This window comes from Podarcis gaigeae, assembly GCF_964106915.1.
Source record: "Podarcis gaigeae genome assembly, chromosome: 6".
Classification (NCBI taxonomy): Eukaryota; Metazoa; Chordata; class Lepidosauria; order Squamata; family Lacertidae; genus Podarcis; species Podarcis gaigeae.
This window is the reverse complement of record NC_139682.1, coordinates 75227915-75245004: the sequence shown is the minus strand read 5'-3', so window position 1 is coordinate 75245004 and position 17090 is coordinate 75227915. Positions and strand designations below refer to the sequence as shown.

The 17090-nt window shown below is 45.5% G+C and overlaps 1 protein-coding gene across 5 annotated transcripts in view; it reads right to left on the bottom strand.

The window, feature by feature from the left end:
* ALG14 (ALG14 UDP-N-acetylglucosaminyltransferase subunit) overlaps positions 1-17090 on the bottom strand; it is a 63925-nt gene that overhangs the window by 21928 nt on the left and 24907 nt on the right. For 4 of the 5 annotated variants that reach the window (XM_083743599.1, XM_083743598.1, XM_083743596.1 and 1 more), the window contains one exon: positions 15501-15623. The exons of the other annotated variant lie outside the window; for it this stretch is intronic. In XM_083743599.1, coding sequence (XP_083599725.1) covers positions 15501-15623 — 123 coding nt within the window. The remainder of the gene's footprint in view (positions 1-15500; positions 15624-17090) is intronic. 5 annotated transcript variants of the gene reach the window in all.

Genomic DNA, 17090 nt, shown 5'->3' with positions numbered 1-17090 from the left:
TGGTCCATTTAGCTCAGGACCAACTACACTAGCAATGGGCAGCTGGATTCTTATCTCCCTCACCCACTGCAGACCAACTGATGGGTGGGAGGAGCCACCCACTTGTTGGTCACAGGGTGTCATGACATCAGGTGACTGACAAGAGGCAAAGTTCAAAGGAGGTTGCTGCAGATGCTGATTTCTCTGCTAGAGCAACCACATTGGAAGATAAGGATTTAGTGTGCCTTCAAAGAGGCTCCCTTTTAATGGACCATCAGCTGAAGATGTTTCTAAAACTGGAGCATTTGTCCCTCTGCAGAGAAAGCAGCTTGTATTCAAAGTGCTTGGAGAAGCACTCTGAATACAACCTGCTTCCTTCTGAGAGAGGAGTGCGCCACATAAAACACAGAACTTTTTTTTCTTTCCGAATGAAGCTTGCAGAAGTGCTGTACTTCCCAAGTTCCTGACAATCAGCTGATTGTTGGGTGCATGGGAAGCACTGCCCCAGAGGTTTTGGGTTTGCTGAGCACAGCACTTCAGCCAGCCGATTGTGCCTGCAAAGCCCCTTTCAACCAAGCCCCACCTTTACCTGCCCCTCACCTGACATCAGGTGTAGGGCAGGTGGGCATGCATGGACAAAACAGCCTGGCAGGATAAATGGAGCTGCCTGATTTAGTTACTGAACAAGCAAGAAAGAAAGCTTTTAAAGAAGAAATGTTCTGCCTTGGAACTGTGGTTTCACCACTGGATGACTCTGAACTGTTATTTTACTTTTCTTCTCAGGCAGGGAACTTTGAGGACAGAAGAGAGCATTGGGAAGCTGTCAGATGGATCAGACTCCCTTTGTCTGAGCTGCCACTTCTTTTCCTCCTCAGAGGTGTTTACAAGGGCTGGCAAAATTATCCTATGAGAACTGAAGCACATTCCCTTACTAACTTCATGGCCCATGTTGTGGATCCCTAAATCTCTAGGGAGTTAGGGACCCTTCTGATCATAGGTGCTTTCCATTCTGTGAACCAAGCTTTCTTGTCCTTGGCTCACCATACGACAGTGACACCCCTCCTCCTTTCTTCCCTCTACTCTGCTCAGTGTTTTCTTAATTTCCTCAACTTTCACTGTTCTGTTTTCTTCTGCTTACTCTTTTGTTTCAGCTGCCTTTCCACTTATACCTGAAGCGCACGGAGACAATTTGACCTCCTAGAGCATTTCCTCTGCTGTGCCTTCACTGTCAAAACAGTCACAAGGTTTTGGGGTCTAGCCATAATAATGCATTCTATGCATTTGCAATTACAGATAGGTAGCCGTGTTGGTCTGCCATAGTCAAAAAAATTTAAAAATTCCTTCCAGTAGCACCTTAAAGACCAACTAAGTTAGTTCTTGGTATGAGCTTTCGTGTGCATGAAAGCTGTGTATCTGAAGAAGTGTGCATGCACACGAAAGCTCATACCAAGAACTAACTTAGTATGCATTTGCAAGTTACTTTTCAGCTAAGGCAGTTCCCAATGTGACTTAGGTCACATGTACACCATACCATTAAAGTGTTGCTACATCATTTTAACATTCATGGAGAATCCTAAGAAATATAACTTGTAAAGGGTGCCGGGAACTGTAGCTCTGTGAAGTAAGCACCCTTAACAAGCTACAGATCCCAGGATCAGCTGCGTTTTCTTCTGCAGCCTCAGGTGGAACGGCTGGCTGTTACCTCCATCTGGCTTCCCAAGAAGATTGCACAGCAATTATTTCTGGTCCAGCCTTGCAAGCAAGCCCGCGACAATTACCAACCCACAATTTCAAACAGCCTGCCTGCCTGCTCATATAGGTTTTTAAAATTAAATACAGCCCCTTACAAATTAAAACAAATCCTTTAATTTCATACCCTTACAAGTTGTTGGCAAAAGAACAGTTGCTCTGGGACTGGTGAGGAAAGAGACGTCTAGCACCTCTGCTTTGAGGTAACTTCAAATAAGAAATTCTCTCCCTTCTTTCCTTTACAGCCTGAATGTAAAGCACACACCCCTTTTTACCCAAACTGACATAGGCGGCTCAATCCTAAATATGCTGACTTGAAAGACAGGTCCAGCTGTGCTCAACGAGGCTTGTCCCAGGCCTTTGGTTTACAGTGGAATAAGCCCTGTTCAACACAGCGGGGCTTATTTCAGAATAAACATGCATAGAGATAACACTGCAATTCTAATCACGTTTACTCAGAAATGAGCTCCACTGAACTCAGTAAGACTTACTTCCATGCAAACATGCTTAGGTTTGGGTGGCAATTCACATTTTACTCCAAAGGACTGTTCGCAGCTGGGCTTTGCGGTGGAAGGTGGTCTTCTCTGTTCTCCATGCCTTCTTAATTTGGCAATGCTTGCTAAGCTCAGATCTGGAAGCCACTTTCAATTAATGGGGCCAAACCAGAGTAACCACAACACGTCTTGGAACAGGGAGCCTGGGAATAAACTTCTCCCTCCAGCATTTTCCAGTCTGCTTCCTCCTATAGCTCCTTCAACCTTCCAAATTCCAAGAAGAGGAGTTAAAACCAGAAAGCTGCTTTTCGTGATTATGGGGGAAGTATCTCAGCTGTGGAAAATAATTCAATGGCAGCTTCTGCAAGTACGAAGGTAAAAGTATTAACAGATTAATTCATGGTGAAATACTAAATGATCATAAGAGAACTGGATAGAATATGTGAAGTGGATTTCTTGTATTTTAAAAAGGTTTATGCTGTAGAAAAGCTGCATGGATGTTTTAAAGAAAAGACTCTGGATTAACATTTGGTTGCCTAAGGAGAAATTCATACTTGGCACAGGTAAATGCCTATTTGCAGGTCTGTTTTAAGCACTTCCTGAGGCGTGTGGTTTCCCATTTTAGGCCTGGTACCTCCTGTTTTCTAGAAACCTCCTCAGGTGGGTGAGAGTTGTCAGAATCACAGAAATTATGTGCAAGTAGACTGTTCAGATCAACAGTTGATTCAAGTGCTTGGCACTGGCCCTCTTTGACTGTGCTGTTTTGGTAAGGTGGTTGCCCCAAATATTTGCGCCAGCATGGTGGGAGGCTGTGCCACAAGGCCCTATATTTTCTTTATGTTAAGATGCAAGAAAAGCCAAGGAGACCTGCCTTTGGGAAAGAACAGCATGTCTTAACGACAAGGACAAAATAATAATAATAATAATAATAATTTTTATTTATACCTCGCCCTCCCCAGCCAAGGCCAGGCTCAGGGCGGCTAACAAGCAATAAAAAAAACAAGTGGAGTGAATACAACTTAAAAACAAGATTAAAATATAACATTAAAATATTAAAATATTAAAATGCAGCCTCATCATAGGAGGAGAAAGGAAAAAGAAAGACGGGGAGGGAATCAAATTGGCTCCAAGCCAAAGGCCAGGCGGAACAACTCTGTCTTACAGGCCCTGTGGAAAGAAATCAGATCCTGCAGGGCGCTGGTCTCATGAGACAGCACGTTCCACCAAGCCGGAGCCAGTGTTGAAAAGGCCCTGGCTCTGGTTGAGGCTAATCTAACTTCCTTAGGGCCCGGGACCACTAGGGTGTTGCTATTTATGGACCTTAAGGTCCTCCGTGGGGCATACCGGGAGAGGCAGCCCTGTAGGTACGAGGGTCCTAAGCCATGAAAAGAGCTCTGTAAAAAAGTTAATTCTAAAATATGATAATTCGCCAACAGAAAGGGGAGCTTCTGTCTGAAAAATGCACATAACCAAACATGTATTAGAAGCAACTCCAGAACTGACCCTATTAAATATTTTCCAAGCATATATATGAACGCAAGCAGCTGCTTTATAGTAAGACCACTGGTCCATCAAACCCAACATGGGCTTTTCTGACTGGTGACTGATTGAACCTAGGGCCTTATCAGCTGCACCACTGAGTTATAGTCCTGCAAAACAAAGTTTGTTTGTTTGTTTTTTAAAAAAAGATGGTGTGGAAAATAAATAAGTGGGGGATGCCAGATCCAAAAATCAAAACACAATGATGGAAAGACTGAAGGAGCTCAATTAAACACACACTTTCCCAGGAACAATCTTCAGGTTCCTCAAGCACATATCTGAAATTGCAATCTGGAATCCTTCAGTCTTCAAAGAAGGCTTATCTAGGTACCAGATTCTGGAACAATGTTTTAAAGGGCAGGAGAAGAGGCAAATAATATAGTGTGTGTGTGTCAGTGTCATAGCTGTCAACTTTTCCCTTTTCTTGCAAGGAATCCTATTCGGAATAAGGGAATTTCCCTTAAAAAAGGGGGAAGTTGACAGCTATGGTGTGTGTGTGTGTGTGTGTGTGTGTGTGTGTGTGTGTGTGTGTTGCCTTTCCTGAGTGGATTGTATTGCTTGTTTTCACTATTGCTCAAAAAAACGATGCCCTAACCCTATGCCACTAGGAACTTTACATGAATGCTTACACACATAAAAGAAGGAGCAGGGCGGGCACATCCATTGCTAAAGCTACAATATGCAGTGCTAACAGAAACCAGTGTTAATTTTTCTTCCGGAGTGTTCATGCTCCAACTGTGAACTTTTTAGCAGAAGTAGGTTGCAAATAAATGGAATTCCCCATTGCATAAATACAGATATTGAATACAGGCCAAAGAACATTGGTCTGGCACCAGCAAGACCACACTCGGAATGCTACGTTTATCCATTCATGTCATCCCCATTGTCAGGAGAACCAAGGAACAAGGGCAGGGGTAGTAGAGAGGAACCAGAGAGATACAGGAATTCATGGGGTTTAAGGACTTTAAAACGGGGGCATTGCTGATCTGAATGCCCATTTGCAATCCACACAAATATGCAGCAAGGGTCACTTAACTCTGAGGTCAGAATTCACATTACACATATGGAAAGAGGGATCCAGAGTGTCTCCTCAGAGGATTTTTGCCTCTGAGAACTCCTAGCAAATAAGCTGCAGAGGGAGGGTCATGTCTGTGGTTGCTCCTCCAATGCTTTTTCCCCCCAGCATGAGGTGAAGAACATTTCGTTTCCCCAGACCTTTCCATCGTAAAAAAACAACAACCTTTCAGTGTTTTTCAATTGCTTTGTACTCATGTCATTCTCTGTTGTGTTTTTTTAAATTCCATGGCTGGTTTAATTCTGTTTTAGATTTCATGTTTACAAGTTAATTTTTTTGTATCTTATGGTTTTAATTATTATTATTTTTTACTTCTAAACCACCTAGAGAACCTTTGCTACTGGGTGGTATAGAAATACTGCAAGTGAGTAGCCAGACTGTTCCTTCTTGGTCATGCATGTGGCAATGCAGTTCTTTGATGCCAAGGTCCCCCTGCGCATCACCTCATGGAGTCCCACACACACTTTGGCTTGGTGATGACTGGTGCCCATTAGGACTGACAGGGTGGAAGGCAGAGACGACAATGGCAGGTGGAGCCAGAACCAATGACAGGCAAGAGTCAGCCCCCCATCTCCCTCCCTGCCGAATTCTGCAAAGGCTCCTCCTCCAACTAAGAAGGAGGAAGCTGACAGACAGGGCCACCTCCTAGACTGGATGCAAGTTAAGAGGGCAGTGAGTTAGGGGCTGGCTGAGAGGGTCCCCATCCTATTATCTACAGCTGCTCTGCATCCTGCCCTCCATGTGCATTGCGGGTGGGGAGGCAGGCTGCAGGACTGTGACTAATGTGTGCACTGAAAGCCATGCTTAGGCAGTTTAAACTCAACTCTCTTTCTCCCCGCCCCCACCTCCAATTACTCTAGCCAAAAAAGAGGCCTGACAGCTTGGATATTTCCAAAGCAGATATCCAAAGGAATGTAACCTCCGTTATTGATGAAACAAAGAACAGTCAGACCTCTCTCATGCTATCAGATATTATTGCTTAGGTAATTATCAGCCACACTGTGTTCTTTCTAAATACTGGAGATCGTATCGCAGCTTCCTGTCCTCTCCCCCTCCGGTACTCAGGAGGGCACTGAATAGAACCAGTTGAAACTGCATGTTCAACGCTATTAGAAGGTAATGGTCTGAAACCATACACAGAACTGCTGTACGCCGCACTTATTTTTGATCTCCTTAGTGCTGGAGGTGTGTTAACTGGTTTCAGGAGAGCTTCCCCGTTAACAGTAACAAAAGCAAAGCTGGCTGCAGGCCTCCTTCCTAAAATACTAAAGCTGCACAAAAAATAATAGGGAATGGTGGTCTCAGTCCACAGCAAGTTAGTCCAAGTCCCATTTAAATCAGTGGGACAACTAAAGTTGTGCTGAACTTTTAAGTTCCCTTGAAATGGATGGGATTTAAGCATGACCGCCTCTGAATTGGGGTTTCATTTTTCTGCCTCTAATGTAGGAGCTTTGCCTTGTAGGTATGGATGACTTCTGTTTATATTTTCCTACACTGGCTGTTGTTGTTTAGTCGTTTAGTTGTGTCCGACTCTTCGTGACCCCATCAACCAGAGCACGCCAGGCACTCCTGTCTTCCACTGCCTCCCGCAGTTTAGTCAAACTCATGCTGGTAGCTTTGAGAACACTGTCCAGCCATCTAGTCTTCTGTCATCCCCCTTGTGCCCTCCATCTTTCCCAACATCAGGGTCTTTTCCAGGGAGTCTTCTCTTCTCATGAGGTGGTCAAAGTATTGGAGCCTCAGCTTCACGATCTGTCCTTCCAGTGAGCACTCAGGGCTGATTTCCTTAAGAATGGAGAGGTTTGATCTTCTTGCACTCCATGGGACTCTCAAGAGTCTCCTCCAGCACCATAATTCAAAAGCATCAATTCTTTGGCGATCAGCCTTCTTTATGGTCCAGCTCTCACTTCCATACATCACTACTGGGAAAACCATAGCTTTAACTGTACGGACCTTTGTCGGCAAGATGATGTCTCTGCTTTTTAAGATGCTGTCTAGGTTTGTCATCGCTTTTCTCCCAAGAAGCAGGCGTTGTTTAATTTCGTGACTGCTGTCACCATCTGCAGTGATCATGGAGCCCAAAAAAGTAAAATCTCTCACTGCCTCCATTTCTTCCCCTTCTATTTGCCAGGAGGTGATGGGACCAGTGGCCATGATCTTACTTGGCCATTATATTTTCCAATTAAGTTTCTGACTTGGTTGCTTTGCAGCACTGGATTGTATATCTAGGCCAGGGGTTGCTAACCTGTGGCCTTCCAGATGTTCTTGAATGGCACTTTCCACCAACTCCAACTATGGCCAGTGGTCAGGGAGGATGAGGACTATGGTTCAGAAACATCTGGAGGGTCACATCTTAGCCAGCCCTGATATTGACTGAAATTAATATGGGCTGTATAAAGAATTCAAATTGTTGCTTTTTGGTTGTTGTTCAGAACAATTGTTATGATCCTGCCAACTTTAGATATGTTTAAGTTTAATTGATTTCAGCAGACAAATTGAACATGTTCTTAACTCTCTCATACTGAAACCAATGGGATTAAAAGTGCGCTCAGCTTAAGTTCTGTCATGCTCAATATTAACAAAATGAACATTACACAGATGCATCCACTGCAGCTTATAGGAATGTCTCATGTTAGCAATTTGCAATTCTTATTATTGGCACAAATATATTTGTAGTCGACTTGAAGGCATTTCTCGCCCTTGAAATTATACGTGAAGGGCAAGAGACCAAACTTTTCACACTGGGTGTTCTGCTCTGGCCTTGCAAAGGAGCCCTGGGGTGATGTGGCAAGGGAAGGTCAGTTGTTGCAGGACCAAGGAGAGCTCCTAGTCATTAACAGATCTGGGGCAAACTGATGGATGACCAGCTCTATTTTGCTGTAATATCCGAAACTGGAGAGGCTATGCAAGCCCTGGAGCAGTGCCTGAACTTGCTGGTGGGCTGGATGAGGACCAACAAACTGACTCTGATTCCTGGTAAGCCGGAGGCACTCTGGGTGAGTGGTTCCCAAGTCTGGATAATTGATCAATTGCCTGTTTTGGACGGGGTTGCACTCTCCCTGAAAAAGCTGGTTCATAGTCTGAGGGGTGCTCCACCTTTGGCTGATATGAGAGCTGCAGCTGTTTCATAACCGAGACAGCCCAACCGCTGTTGCCCATGCGCTGTAACTTCCAGATTGGATTGCTGCATTGTTCTCTATGTGGGGCTGCCCTTGAGAATGGCAGGTATGGTCTTCTCAGGAGGTCTAATGCATCCAATGTCAGAAACAGGTCTTTAGTGTGGCAGCGCCTATCTTTACAAATCGGACAAAGTGTCATTGCTATTGTCTTTCTGGCAGGCCTGTCTGGGATAGCTCAGTCAGTACAGAATGAGGCTCTTTGTGATGGCCTGGGATTCGGACTCGGAGGCTCAACCTGAGGAATCCCAGCCTGCACAGGAGTCCCTGCCTCCAGAACCAGCTGAGCCGGGGCTGGGGCATGAGCCTGAAGGGTCCTCACCTGTGCTGGATGGATCCTCAGGTGCAGGCACCAGCTGAGTCTGCTCTGGCTCCTGAGGTGATGGAGGACCCATTGCCTGCAGGTGCTCCACTCTCAGCCCTGGCAGGGGAAGCTGAGGTTGCCTCTGGGTCCAGTAACCCTCCAGCCTCTCCTGAGCTGCAGAGGCTCAGGGCAGAGAGGCGGAGGGAACTAAGTTCCCGCAGGAGGAGTGCTCGCCTCCAGGCCAGGAGAGGTGAGTCACCTGTGGATCGGGCCGCCCTATGCCTCGGGGCAGATAAAAGCCAGCCAGCCCCAGTCCCAGGTTGCGGGAGCAACACTGTTGGTAGCCTGTTCCTGCCTGACCCTGTCCTGCTCTTGGGCCAGAGTTCCTGACCTCACCTGACTCCCTGCCTTGGACCCAGCTTCAGCTTTGACGGACGGTCTCCATACTGCACTATCGACCTCAGACTGGACTTGGACCTCGCCACAGGGTTAACCCTTGGGACCAGCACACTCTTAATTTCAGGGTCATGGATATGAGCCCCAAGTTGGCCTTCTTGCCTGCTGTGGACACCGTATCCAGCTGTACCCATCTTTAGGTAGGTCTTCAAGGAACAGTGGTTGAGAACATAAGAGGAGCAAGACATCTAGCCCAGCATTCTGTTCCCACAATGGCCAACTCTGAGAAATACTGACCTGCCCACAGTAGGACTTTACACATCAAGGGTGGTATCCAATGCCCTTGTTGTGTTAGCACAAGGATTTATGGTATCCTTCCCCCCCTGCACACCCCACATCTGTTCCAGAGGGTTGGGGAAAACCCTACAGATTTAGGAGGTGCATGGAGGGGACAGCAGGGAAAGAACATTCTGTTGTGCAAGGAGAAATCCTTTTGCAACATTCACCTAGCACTACTTTAGATACAACCCCAATATGTTTGTTCTCCGATTTAAAAAAGCACATGAGACAATACACACCCGCACACCCACACAGAGCAGTATTTTGTCAGACAAGTTATGAATGGAAAACCCCCACAAGGCAACTTAGCAAATTCTCTCTAACAGAAGAAATCTATTTTTTAGTAATAGTAATAATAATAATAATAATAATAATAATAATAATAATAATCCATTTTTCTATGTGCTCTGTAAACTCCAGAGATCAGGATAGAAGAAACCAGTAACATACTGGAAAGTAATCTAGGTTTGTACTCTCTCCTTTAATAAAAAGTGGGGGGAAAGCCCTAATGCAAATCATGCTGCAAAGGAACAATACCTTATTATCCATTCTAGCATGCTACAGAAGCACTATGAACTTAAGACATTTTGAGAGCTGCGGAGAGAATGGAAAGTCTTAGCTAAGTGAAATAAAGATCGCCTTTCATCACTGTGTGAGCGTTTCTATAACAATTGTATCTGTTTGCTATGGTGGAACTTAGCAAGACTGTGAATCCAGCACCTTACACTGCTTGCTCATTTCCATAATGCTATATGTATGGACTGAGGGTACTCCCTACCCAATCCCACCTTAGGGTGCCTAGCTTGGCACCTTTGGGAGATATGGTAACCAAATGGTGTTGTAGTCAGCCTTAAGCGAGACAGCTGCCTCCAGCCTATCCAGCTGTAAAGAAGCATGAAATCCATTAAGGTTAAGGAAGCCAGATGGAATCCTTGCCTTGTCACTCTCACACAGAGAAGGAAGGAAAACACTGGAGTGCCTTAGGTCACTTAGGTGGGCTTCGTCACTTCAGGCAATAGGATGCAGGGTTTGTGCATGTACAAGAATGCTGTCTTGGTGGAGAAAGCACTCTGTGCATATAGAAAAACAGCCTGTCATAGAGAAGGCTTTATCTAAATGGATAGATTCTTGCAGTGCTTTTTTTTTATAGAAAAATTGGTGCCGGAACTCACTATGAACGCCTCCCTTGTTCTCTTATAATGGCAATGGCACCCACCTGAGAGGTGCGGAAGTGAGTTCCGGCTAAAAATTAAAAAAGCCCTGGAATATTGCTTTATTTGAATTTATAAACATTTAAGCATAGGAAGAGTGCCCCCCCCCACTCCAGTTCAGATCTCAACTATGCCAAGCAGCCTTAAGAAAGGTATCTTATCTCAGGCATTAACACTGCCTTTACATCTCCCTACTGCAATTTAGGGATTACAACCCTAGGTAGGTTTCAGGGCTCCCATCCAGGTAATTTAGTCAATATATATGAAACTCAAATGGTGCTAAATGCCGGATATCAATATCACCATTGTGCAGTTTTCCCATGAGAGGTTACCATGGGATTGCTGCAGAACAAAACTTTTAAGCACATAACCTTTCTAGGGCAAAGGGATGGAGATGGAGGACTTCAGACCCAGAAGCGCAATATGATGCTCCAGACATTTCTACCTGACCCCTTGGGACTCGGCCTAAGCCACACCTCCTCCCCAGGCCCCGCCCCTTCACTCTGGCCCAACTCCACCCCCTCCTTGTCCACCCCAAATGTTGTATTGAATGTGTGCTGAGTGGGGATAAATTCACTTTCCCAAAACGCCACCTGACGCCTAGGTTAGAAAATGTGACGGAAACTCTTTAAAAGAGAGGGGAGGATAACACCTGAGGAAAATACCTTACTCTGAAAAGGGATTGGAAGTTTGTCACCGGGAGAATACACAAAAGCAGTGATCGGATGGAGGGGCCCATTAAAAAGGAAATGAACGAAGCACTGAGGTAGCACATCCTCTCTCTTTTACACCCTAATGGCTAAATGCGGTTATACTGGGAGAGCACAGGTTGGTAAAAATCTTCCTGTGGACTAGCAACTTGGGTAAACTTATGTGGCCAGTTGCTTTGCCGGCCCAACAACAAACTGCTACGCACAGGCAAACGACAGAATGGTAGAGTGGCAAGGATGTCAGACCCTGAAGCTCACTGGATAACCTTGGGCCAGTTACTATCTCTGTGCCTACCCTACCTCACAGGGTTGTTGTGAAGGGAAAAACGCAAGCGGCACATATGCTACTTTGACCTCCTTGGAGGAAAAAACAAGCTTTAAATGTAATAAACAAACCTCTGCGTGTGATCTACTTGGAGTGCGGTCTTCCAGAGCCTGCTGTGCTGTGTCTACAATCTTGTGTGCCATAGCCAATTGCTCTTGCCGCTTCTTACCACCAAAGCCCTACTTGTGGGCAAGGCTGCTGGACTGCCACTTATTCCCACAAAGTAATGTTGAGGGCAGCGCTTGCTGTATTTGCTTAATCTCGCATTCCTTGAGCTCCTCGGATTTCTTCTTGCCGTCGAGAGGAGTATGGGAGGGCACAAGAATCTGCACAATCAGGTCTTGCTAGGCGCAAGTGACTTTTTGAAAGCATTCCGAAATCCCACTGCTTCCCCATTAGAAGTACAGTAGAAATAGAAGAACGACAGCAACAACAACCTGCCTACACTGATTAACGCCTAGTGTGTCCACAGATTCCAGCACGGCAACCGTGTCATTTGGGCCTCATTTGGTGCTTTTCTTGGTGTTTCCTATTTTTAACACTTTTGAAGTCGAGCTCCGTGGCAGATGCCTTTGACAGATGCTGTCAACTCGGAACGCCAACTTTTTGTTCCACCCCCTCTGAAGACTTTTTTAACCTTTGGGACCTGGTAGTCTGCCAAGGATGTGGTGCTCTGCGGCTCAGTAAACGCAGTCTCACCCAAGCAGAGTTAAATATATGTTGTTGTTGAGGCGGCTTTCAAGCTCAAAGCTAGATACTCTGCCTGATAAATGTCCGTGTAATAATATATTAAGCCACGCTGTATGATAAAGGGGTTGTGCGCTGTTGCTCTTAAAAAAAGATGCAATACCTCAAAGTGTTCAGGGAGAACCTTATCAAACAATACACAGCTCTCCCTTTCAATTGTTATCAGATCCTCTTTGCCAAGACACTTCAAAAGAGGCGGCAGTTAACATCTCTAACGTCGGTTTTACGACAGAAAGCCGTTGGTGGTGCCTCCCTTACGAATGGATTTATTTTTCTCCAGCTATTTACATTAGCTGGTTTTCACCTTCAAAGCCTTGGGTGATCAGAGTCAGAGTTATCTGAAGGACAACTTACACCTGTATCCACCTGCCCACATGTAATGATTAAGAATGGAGGTCCTCTTGGTTTGCATACCACTGCAGTCGGTGAAATACATCACAGGGCCTTCTCTGTGGTAGCCCCACAACTCTGAAATTTGTGGCCAGCTGACCTCTGGAAAGCGACCATACTCCAGACCTTCAGAAGCACTTTGAATATGTATTTGTTTTGGGTGGCTGATGCATCCTTTGGTGCTTTTCTATTGGTACCCTTCTAGCTGAACTACAGTGGTGCCAGTGGTAGTGAACCTATGACCCTCAGGCTGTTGTTGAACACCAGTTCCCATCACTCAGTAGGACCAATGGTCAGGGATGGTGGGGTTTGTAGTTCAGCAACTACAACTGCAGGTTAAATGTAAAGGTAAAGGGACCCCTGACCATTAGCTCCAGTCATGGTCGACTCTGGGGTTGCAGGGCTCATCTCACTTTACTGGCCGAGGGAGCCGGCGTACAGCTTCTGGGTCATGTGGCCAGCATGACTAACCCGCCTCTGGAGAACAAGAGCAGCACACAGAAATGCCATTTACCTTCCCACCGGAGCAGTACCTCTTTATCTACTTGTACTTTGACGTGCTTTTGAACTGCTAGGTTGGCAGGAGCAGGGATTGAGTGACGGGAGCTCACCCCGTTGTGGGGATTCGAACCGCCGACCTTCTGATCGGTAAGTCCTAGGCTATGTGGTTTAACCCACAGCTCCACCCACGTCCCCCACCACTAAACAATATGATTTGACTCTGCATAAGGCAGCTGCATGTGTTCAGATGAGCACTCAAAAGCATCTCGTATACATTATTTCAGCATTCGTAACCAAAAGAGTCTTGCAAGCCCTATACCACAGGCATTAAGACAGGAGTGGGAGGAGAGAAAGAGCTGATTGCTTACAGCCACCTACAGAAAATCACGGATGAGGAGAGATTTGAACGGGGGACTTGTGGCCACACCCTTAGCCACGATGCACACCACTTCACAAGCCAGTCTACAAGTCGCTCTAAATGAAAGCACCTGAGTGATGCTGCTGTAGCTGAGCACAGAGTGTATTCAGTTTTACTATGCACTGGCAAAACTCCATTCTCTTGCAACGAGAGTCCCTTTTTTAAAAACACACACAGAGGAGATTTCAGTGCAAAGTCCATGAGGCCCTCTGGCACCAGCTCTGTATTTTTTGGCACTGCTATTTCAGGCGAAAAAGCTATACAGAAGTTAAACTATCGCTAAGTTACCCGCCGATACCCTTTCTCCTTTGACTTTTTCCACATCATCTCCTCCAGCAATGTAATGGTCTGTTTGATTTTCCAGACAATTTCCCTTATGATGGAAACTCAATACAATTGATGCTAATTAAACGGAGCCATCGCTGTAACAAGGCAATGTCCTAATGTACTTGTCGCATAAAGACGGTCTGTTTCATTTGAATTAAGGCATTTTGCTTCCTCTTTAATGAAAAGCAAAAAATCAATGTATGGGGAAGAAACGGGGAACAGGGATGGGCTCACTAAGGTCTCTCCTTTGTTTTCTTTCATACTCTGGTCAGCAACTAGCTTTACTTTGAAGTCAGGAGAGTGTTCCACCCCCTCTGACTTTGCAATGGACAGTCAACAAGCCCCACTCTGTTCTCACATTGCTCGTCTGGGGGTGGGGGTGGCGCCAGATAGAAAGAAAAGTTAGACAGAAAGAAAAGTTACCTTGAAACTAACTTTTTAAAATGTTGTTATTACAGCATGGCACAAGCTTCTCCTAGCAGACTATCGAACCTCATCTGAGGTCCAATTTAGCACTGTCTATAAGGAAGCGTGGGACACGTGTGGCGCTGTGGGTTAAACCACAGAGCCTAGGACTTGCCAAACAGAATGTCGGCAGTTCGAATCCCCACGATGGGGTGAGCTCCCATTGCTCGGTCCCTGCTCCTGCCAACTTAGCAGTTCGAAAGCACTTAAAGTGCAAGTAGATAAATAGGTACCACTCTGGTGGGAAGGTAAACGGCATTTCCGTGCGTTGCTCTGGTTTGCCAGAAGCGGCTTAGTCATGCTGGCCACACGACCCGGAAGATGTACGCCGGCTCCCTCGGCCAATAAAGCGAGATGAGCGCCGCAACCCCAGAGTCAGTCATGACTGGACCTAATGGTCAGGGGTCCCTTTACCTTTACCTATAAGGAAGCTTTGCCATGTTACAAAAAAAAAAAAGCTTCTAAAGATTTAGGGCAACAATCCCAACACCAAGAAAGCAGACTTCTGCTTGTGTGAGAGGAGTTTCCCTTCATCTTCTTTCTCCTACAGGTCCTGTGGCCCTCCAAATCTGTGCTGCCTGATCCCCCAGCTGCCCAGAGCAGATTTGTGGGGTACCTTAAAGAGAGATAACCCATTCTAAATAGGGTGCCCGCTTTGCTGGCAGGTGGGCAATGTTGGATTTCACTTTTAGTCTCAAGGTACCATCAGAAACACTTCTTTCTCTTTATTACAGATGAATAGAAGACAATAAGAGTTTTCATACTGTATAAACAGGAATGTTGAGTCTACTTTGTTGTTCACTAGAATCCCGTGATCCTACCAAGCAAGGCACAAAAGACACCTATTTAGAATGAAAGAATGGGGTGCCTCTGAGCACATGGGCTGAAGGAATTTGTTTTTAGTAGAAAAACTGAGGAGAGTTCACAGTCCTTTCAAAAACTTCACTCCTGGTTAGCCTTCTTATTGCAGCAGCATAATAAAAAGTCACTTTGTTGTTGCTAGTGTTAAACAATTTGGAACCGGAAATCCTTGTTATCTGGCCACAAATCACTGCAATATATTCCACTGGATCCTGATCTAACTTCTGCCACCTTTGATATAAATCAGCTAGACAGACTGACAACACCCTGTTTTATGAGTACCCATTGCCACATTCAAACTAGCCTGAAAATGGTGCATTGAACAAGAGAGCTGCTTAAAGGCTGGAGGACTCAATCGAGGGAAGTAAACCCTGCAGGAACCAGTCCTAAATTTGTATGCATATTTAGAGGTTTGTTATCTCTGAATAGTCATTTCCTTTTGGAACAGACAAGGCATTTCTTCATTATTTGTCTGCAACAGTTGTTTTACATACCAAATCCGGCTTGAGTCTGAAGGTCAAAGGGAGAGAGTAAAACATGGAACGCAGAGTCGTCAGCACAGAGGAGCTCCACAACTGACGGACCTCCCGGCTTCTGGGAATGCGGTGGAGGGTGAACTTGGAAAACAAGGGAATAAATGGACAGATTTACACAAGATGACTCGTGGCCGTTTGCACATAGTTCCATAAGGCGGCTGCTATCTTTGCTTGCTGCACACCTCCCATTCACAAAAAAAGGAACAGATACCAGAGATGGGGCTCTTGGGTTGGGCTCGTGGCTGTGGACTCCAGATTGCAACTTATTTCCCTGTTCCAAAGGAGCGAGTTCTCCATTTGCAAAAGAGAGCACACAGATGCCCTGACCTTTCACAGGATTTTCACCCCTCCCCTGCAAGCAGCATCCGGCACATGCTTTTAAACACATGACGAATATGCGTGCAAGACCCGGACATGGCAGCACAGATGCATAAAATCACTTGGAAAATGCAAGCAAATGTCTCTCTCCTTACTTTTCAAACAGTGCTCAAAATGTGCAGCTTAGGCAGCACAACAACAATTGGCTTATTGCTCCACCTAGTGGACAGTAAGATGAATTGCTAGCAACAGATGCTGTTGAACTGAAATCTTCTGAGCTTCCTATTAAAAGTGTTCTGCTCTAATCTTACCTTGCAAAGCATCCTCCCAATTTCCACATCACTTTGTGTCATAAGTTAGGACACTGGTTCATACACCTTTTTGGCAATGTTAGTACAAAACTAATCCCCAAGCTATGCTTGACTTCACAGTGATTACTAAGGTGAAACAGCAACGGAAGTTGCAGCTCAGACTTAATGCTAACCATAATTTAGTGTTGCAGAAATGAGCCTCAGGAACCCTCATGCTTGCACACTCCTCCTTACACCCAACAAGGAAGACTTTAGAAGCTTTTGCTTTTGCTTAGTGTGCCTATCAAACTCTAACCTATAGTTACTCTTTTCTACGGTTGGTTGAAAAAAGCCAGCCTAAACTATGGTCTGAGCTGGCTTGCTTCAGCTAACCACAGCTAAGATTAACCAGTTTGTCCAGGCTTAAAAATTTCTATATCAAATGAAGAAAAACATAGGGCACAGAAAAAAGTAATAACAAAACTGCATCCATAAAAAAACCCATCGCAAATGGATAGATTAAATTAATACAGGAATGTAGCTGTGTGACCCCGTCAAGGAAGGCCTGGACAAACAGATGAGATTTCAGCTGCCTCTTAAACGCCAATACTGTAGGTGCTGGCCTGATGTTCACCGGAGGAAGCCTGCAAAGGACAAGTCCTGCCACACTAAAGGCTGTGGTCTTAGCGAATGTAAGACCAACCCTGGAAGCACATGGCACTACTTAGAGGTATCTCCCTTGAGCTTCAAAGTGACCAAGCAGGACGGTAAGCAGGCGTTCCCAAAGGTCCCGAGTCATTCAGGGCTTGACATGCGAATAGCAAAACTTTAGAATTAAGTCTTGTAGCATACTGGCACCCAGGGCAACTATTTCAGCGCAGGATTTATGTGCTGTTGATAGGGTGCCTCCTCCAACAGCCAAGCTGTAGCATTCTGCGCT